At 42.1% G+C, this 5365-nt stretch overlaps 1 protein-coding gene across 1 annotated transcript; it reads right to left on the bottom strand.

The window, feature by feature from the left end:
- Positions 1-1696: 1696 nt before the first annotated feature.
- LOC131027213 (uncharacterized) lies at positions 1697-4892 on the bottom strand. Its single transcript, XM_057957218.2, has one exon. It carries the CDS (start codon positions 3489-3491, stop codon positions 1956-1958), a length of 1536 nt encoding a protein of 511 aa, XP_057813201.1. The 5' UTR covers positions 3492-4892; the 3' UTR covers positions 1697-1955.
- Positions 4893-5365: the final 473 nt, after the last annotated feature.

Raw genomic sequence — 5365 nt, 5'->3', positions numbered from 1 at the left:
TATATAAAATCCATGACTTCAAATGTTCCCAAACATATATGTAACTGTAAAGTGTAAACAAAAACAAGTCTATGGCTCAGGCTCTGGCTCAGCCTCGTCTATTTGCCTCCTAGAAAGGCATCTAAGGTAGGTCCTGGATGACTGAGTAGCCATAGTCTCTGCCTGTGATATGCCAGTCTGAGTAGCCATATGTGTTGGGGACGAGGGGACGTGTTTCCGGGACGGGGGGACCAAGGGCCTAAGTTTGGGGACAGCAGGGGGACGGCGACAGGGGGGTGGCGGGGTGGTGGTGCTGATATAGTTATACATATACATATAGTACTTGAAAAACTAGTTTTGAAAAGATGTATGACAGTATTACAGTATAAGAATTACATATAAGAATTACATTTTCAAATGAGACTATAGGAAATTTGAAATACTATATCTAAATACCAATTACCAAGATTTCTAAGTTGTGTTGTTATATGGAGCCTAATCAGAGTCAGAGGTTAGATTTTCCCTATTTCTATCAGCGCGGTTTCCCCCTATATTTTTCAACGAAGGTTTGGGGGAAGCGCCCCCAACTTGGGGTCAAGGGGCATCGCCCCTTGCGGGGTCAAGGGGTAGCGCCCCTTGCGCGCTCCCTGTCGCGATACAGGGCGGGGTCGAGGGGCAGCACCCCGCGAGGCCAAAAATACTTTTATTATTTTCTAAAGGCATCGGGTGTTATAAGAAAGGGAAATGGCGAAAAAAGCCATTAAAAAATGTTATGTTTTTTTTTTTTTTTTTTACTGCACTTTATTAAGTGACTCCAGCCGGGTCACGACCCTCGGACTCGGCGAGTCAAAGAATGACTCGCCTGACTCGGCGAGTCAGGCGAGTCAAGCCCTCTGACCCGTCCGAGCCCGGGTCAGGGTCACCGTGACCCGGCAGGGGTCACCCGGCCCGCTAACTCGCGTGACTCGCCGCGAGTCACGGAACTCTGCTCCATACCAAAAAAGCGTCCCCATTCCCGAAACTTGGGGGAGCATAGTCATATTATGTTTCCAAAATAATTTAATAATAATTAGGATTAAAATATTACATTATTTTCCTATTTTCAAACATTTTTAAAACCACTTCACCATCAGTGGGCCTTTGTACGAACTGGTAATCTTGTAAATCTCTAATTCCCGAGAAAAATACCCAATTTAGAGATAGTGGGAAGGTTTCTAAGGTACAGAGCTTGCTAGATTCCACAATACCCATCTAATCAGACCTCCAACTGGCCACGACGACAATGACCTATCATGCCGGTTGTATTAAAATTCTGAAAATGACTCCACTCCCCTTTTCCAATTGTCATTACTTACCTATGAACTTACGAGGAACACCTGATGAACCTTTTAACTTTTCCTGCATCACTGCAGCACAATCAAAATTGAACGCCTAGTGCAGAGGGTAACATTGAATCATCAGTTAATTTGGGCTGTGTGAAAATTTGCAGAGATGGCTAGAAACAGCAAATGGTATTTGTTTTAGAAGTTACATTTGCCGTAATGAAGAGAAAAGAAAAACATTGCATTTTCACTGCATTGATCCCAAGTACAAGAGAAACTAGTTTAATACAGATGAGAGACAAAACCATGAGTAACCTGCATTTTTCTACAGGTTTCCTATCATGATCTGCAATAGGAAAAGAAGATTGAACTAGAGAGAAGCAAACAATTAGAGCTGAAACAAACAAGTTTTGGAATCGGGTCTTCTCATATCCAGCCATCCAAATACATTTATCCACATAAGCATGATATTGAACCAATCCGACTGAGAACTGTAATTCAATGCATTAAGCTTCAAATATTGTAGTTATTAGAATAGCATGGAATTCTGTCTCCTAAAGAGGCAGGAGAGTTTTGTTTATACTAATTAAGAGTTAATTAGATATTGGGTTGGAAATGATGGCTATGTACATGGTAATGCCTTCAGGTCCAGCCTTACAACTCTTGCTTTCCCAAGGAAGAAGATATTGATCTGACTGCACCAAGGCACCAAGAAACTACAGACTTCTTGTTAGCATCATTATTGGGTTGCAAATTGTCTTTGATATCATAACAGTCATCCTCTTCATCATCAGACACACTATCCTCCTCATCACTAACAATCACTGCATCTTCATCCCACCATGTTCTTTCTTCTGTTTCTTCCATGTCTGCAAAAGAACAGTTAGACAGTAAGTTTTGCTCGCCTACCTTTGTCACTGGTATGGCTGTGGGATCTTCAAGTGTCAATGTACTGATGGGGCCTCCCCCAAGCATCCTCAGCTCATGGATGGAAACTGTTTTTGAATCATCTCTGATATATAACTTATGGAGGTGATCGGATTTCATGTCCACAATTCTTCTTGGGACTAGAAGATCTGGCTCATTCACTGCTGCAGGTCTAGGTCCCATCCTAGTATCCCAGAGCTTCAATGCTGTTTTTCCAGAGGTTCCGTCAGGGCCTCCTGTGATAATGGTATTAGAAGATTCCATGTACAAACCTTGAATTTCAGCCCTGTTTCCTGATATTCTGCTCACAGAGGTGGCTCTGTCCAGATCCCAAAGAGAAAGAAGTCCTTGAGAGGTGTTTCCCAGTGAAGCAATTCCTGACATCCATCCCGAATCCATGGCAGAAACAAAGCCTTGTTGAACATAGAACGTTCTGAGGGCCCGGCCTTTCAGATTGTCCCAGAATTTGACGACATCTTCCCTGCCAAACAATGAGTTATAGGGTCCCCTGACTGCAAAGGAGGGCAGATTCTCCTGCTGCCACTGCCTAAGCTTTGATTTACCCAATTCCCATGCATACTTAAAATTTGTATTCAACATCTCCTCCCCCTCATATTCAGAGTACTCTTCCATCTTTGAAAAAGATTCCAGGAGTGGTCTAAACAAAGCAGGAACTGGCCTTCTTTCATCTAAATTCGAAAATTCTGACCAGGAACAATTAGATTTCTTCTTGGGGCTCTCCCAAACTGCCATTTCATAGCCCCTCAAGGTAGCCCAGTTCTGTGTCTCTCTAACAGTAAAAAGGTCATTTGGATCTTCCAGCATCCATTCCATAGCCTGCTCCCTACGCTTCTTCCTCTTCATCATCCTTATTTCTTGAGATGGAAACAGATGAGAAGAAGAGGAGGAGGAACAGCTGGGCATCTCAGTTCCTTCATCTTCATAAGAGGAGTCAAGAGAAACAGAGGATAAGATTGCCAATTCATTACGGACAAGCTCATCATGTTCTGCCCTCTTTTCCTGCAATTTGAGCCTAATCATTCTTGCACCGGTGATAATACTTGCAACTGTGGCCACCAAAGCCATCAGGATTCCCCCCAGCGCCCAAATACTGGGCAATAAAGACTCCTCGGACGCCATCATCTGTACAACTCTGACAGCAAGAGGCTCGGCAGACAGGCTCTTCATCTGAGCATCCCTGAAAACATTAGTCCCTTCGAATGGCCACATATGGATATCCATCCTTGAGGCTTGTAATTGCATGCACCAATTGCCTCACTTCTGCCCCCCAAAACACAAAACTTGAACAGTTATCAAGAACAAGATCCTCAAGTCTAATAATGGGGCTGAGACCGAAGGCCCGATAATTAATACAGCCCTTACAACAGGTATGAATCCAAGCTCTCTTATTTACAGAGACGAAATCTAAACCAAATTTCAAAAAAAGGTTATTCTTGTTGTCTAATAATGGGGCTGAGACCGAAGGCCAACTGATGAATACAGTCCTTCAACAGCTATGAATCCAAGCTCTCTTATTTACAGATATGAAACACAAACCAAATTCAAATTGTCGCCAATATACATAAACAAACCCAATCAGAAGCCAGAACCAATAAAAACTACAAACCTCAAAGCCCACATGAAAGATCAGTCGCACAAATTACAGGAGAAAAATCCAATCAGTCCCCCAAAACAACAGCCAACAATAACCACTCATATTACAAACCCAATGACGGGTTGAATCACAAGTCCGTGCCCAATTGAAAAAGAAAACAGTCAATAAATATAGACAGACAAGGAACCTTTAGGAGCCCTCAAATCAATCAATCAGACTGCACGCCACAACATTCTACCCCCAAAAATCTGGGCAATAAAAACCTACAAAACCCAACCCAAATTATAAGCAAGAAACAAGAAAATTGGCTTCGTAATCAAATAAACAAATGCCTGACCTGGCAATCATCCGTTATCTTTCAATTCCAGAAGCAACCAGAAGCTAATGAAATACCCTCGAAGAAATCCTAGACTGAGTCCTCAAGCAACAAATTAAAAACCCGAAGTGTTTTGCCCCAAATGTTGCAAGACCCAGACACACACACAATTGTCCAAAGCAATGCATAAAAAGCAATAGATTACCCGCAAACGACTCTTTTTCATCTCATACTAAATCCCCAAAATCGAATCAGCACATATTTCATCAGAAAACCTCTCCCACAAGCGTGTTGAACCAAGGAATGCGAAAACCACATAAATAGTAAAAGCAGAGAGGGTCTACTTCTGTAGGCCACATGAAACACGAGGAATATTGTTTCAATGCCCTCTAGACAAAGAGAAATCTGAGAGAAGGCACCGATATCTATTCTGACATTATCAGACTCTGGCTGCCTCATCACCAGCTAATGAGAAAAAGAGCGCCAATCGATCATCTAATGACCCTGCTGACGTGGAGACGACGTGTCAAGAGTCTGGTGGAGAATCACTTCCTAGTTTCTTAAAAAATTTACCCCTGATTAAGACTTCTCATCGACCAAACCAGCGAATTTTTCGAGGTGTTCTTCAATCTGTCAATGACATCCATGTGTAAATCATATCCTCACAAGAACCCACCTCCCAAATCTCATACCCTCAAACAAGTGAATCCCACGAGCAAATTGCATTCAAACAAAAACTAATTCCACCTAATTAATGGTGTTTTATTCAATGGCTTTATCAACTTTATTCCAAGTCAAAGCATCCAAGGACACCAGGAATGGCCCTTGTTGCAAGATATACCATCTTTGAAGAGGTAAGCTATTGGTGTGCTGGTCCTCATCAGGTCCACATATTCAATAAAGGGTTATTCTTCTTGTCTTCATAGCCGGAGTGTGAACATCACAAGCCCATGGGTGACAACTTTTTCTAGTGTTGTTCTTGTGTTTGAGAGGCTTAGAAAAAACAATGGTTTTTAGTTGGGTTGGATTGGAAATAACATTAAATTGAAGTCAAAACTTTATATTGTAAATGCGAAAAATTGCATGCTTTGGACTTTTACCAATCTATTTTAGTCGATTGACATATTTGAGTTATTCTTGTTGTCTTCATAGTCACACATGTGGACATCAGAAGCCAAGGGGTGACAATTTTCTCTAGTGCCCTTC

This window comes from Cryptomeria japonica, chromosome 2, assembly GCF_030272615.1.
Source record: "Cryptomeria japonica chromosome 2, Sugi_1.0, whole genome shotgun sequence".
Lineage (NCBI taxonomy): Eukaryota > Viridiplantae > Streptophyta > Pinopsida > Cupressales > Cupressaceae > Cryptomeria > Cryptomeria japonica.
This window is presented reverse-complemented; position numbering and strand designations above follow the sequence as displayed.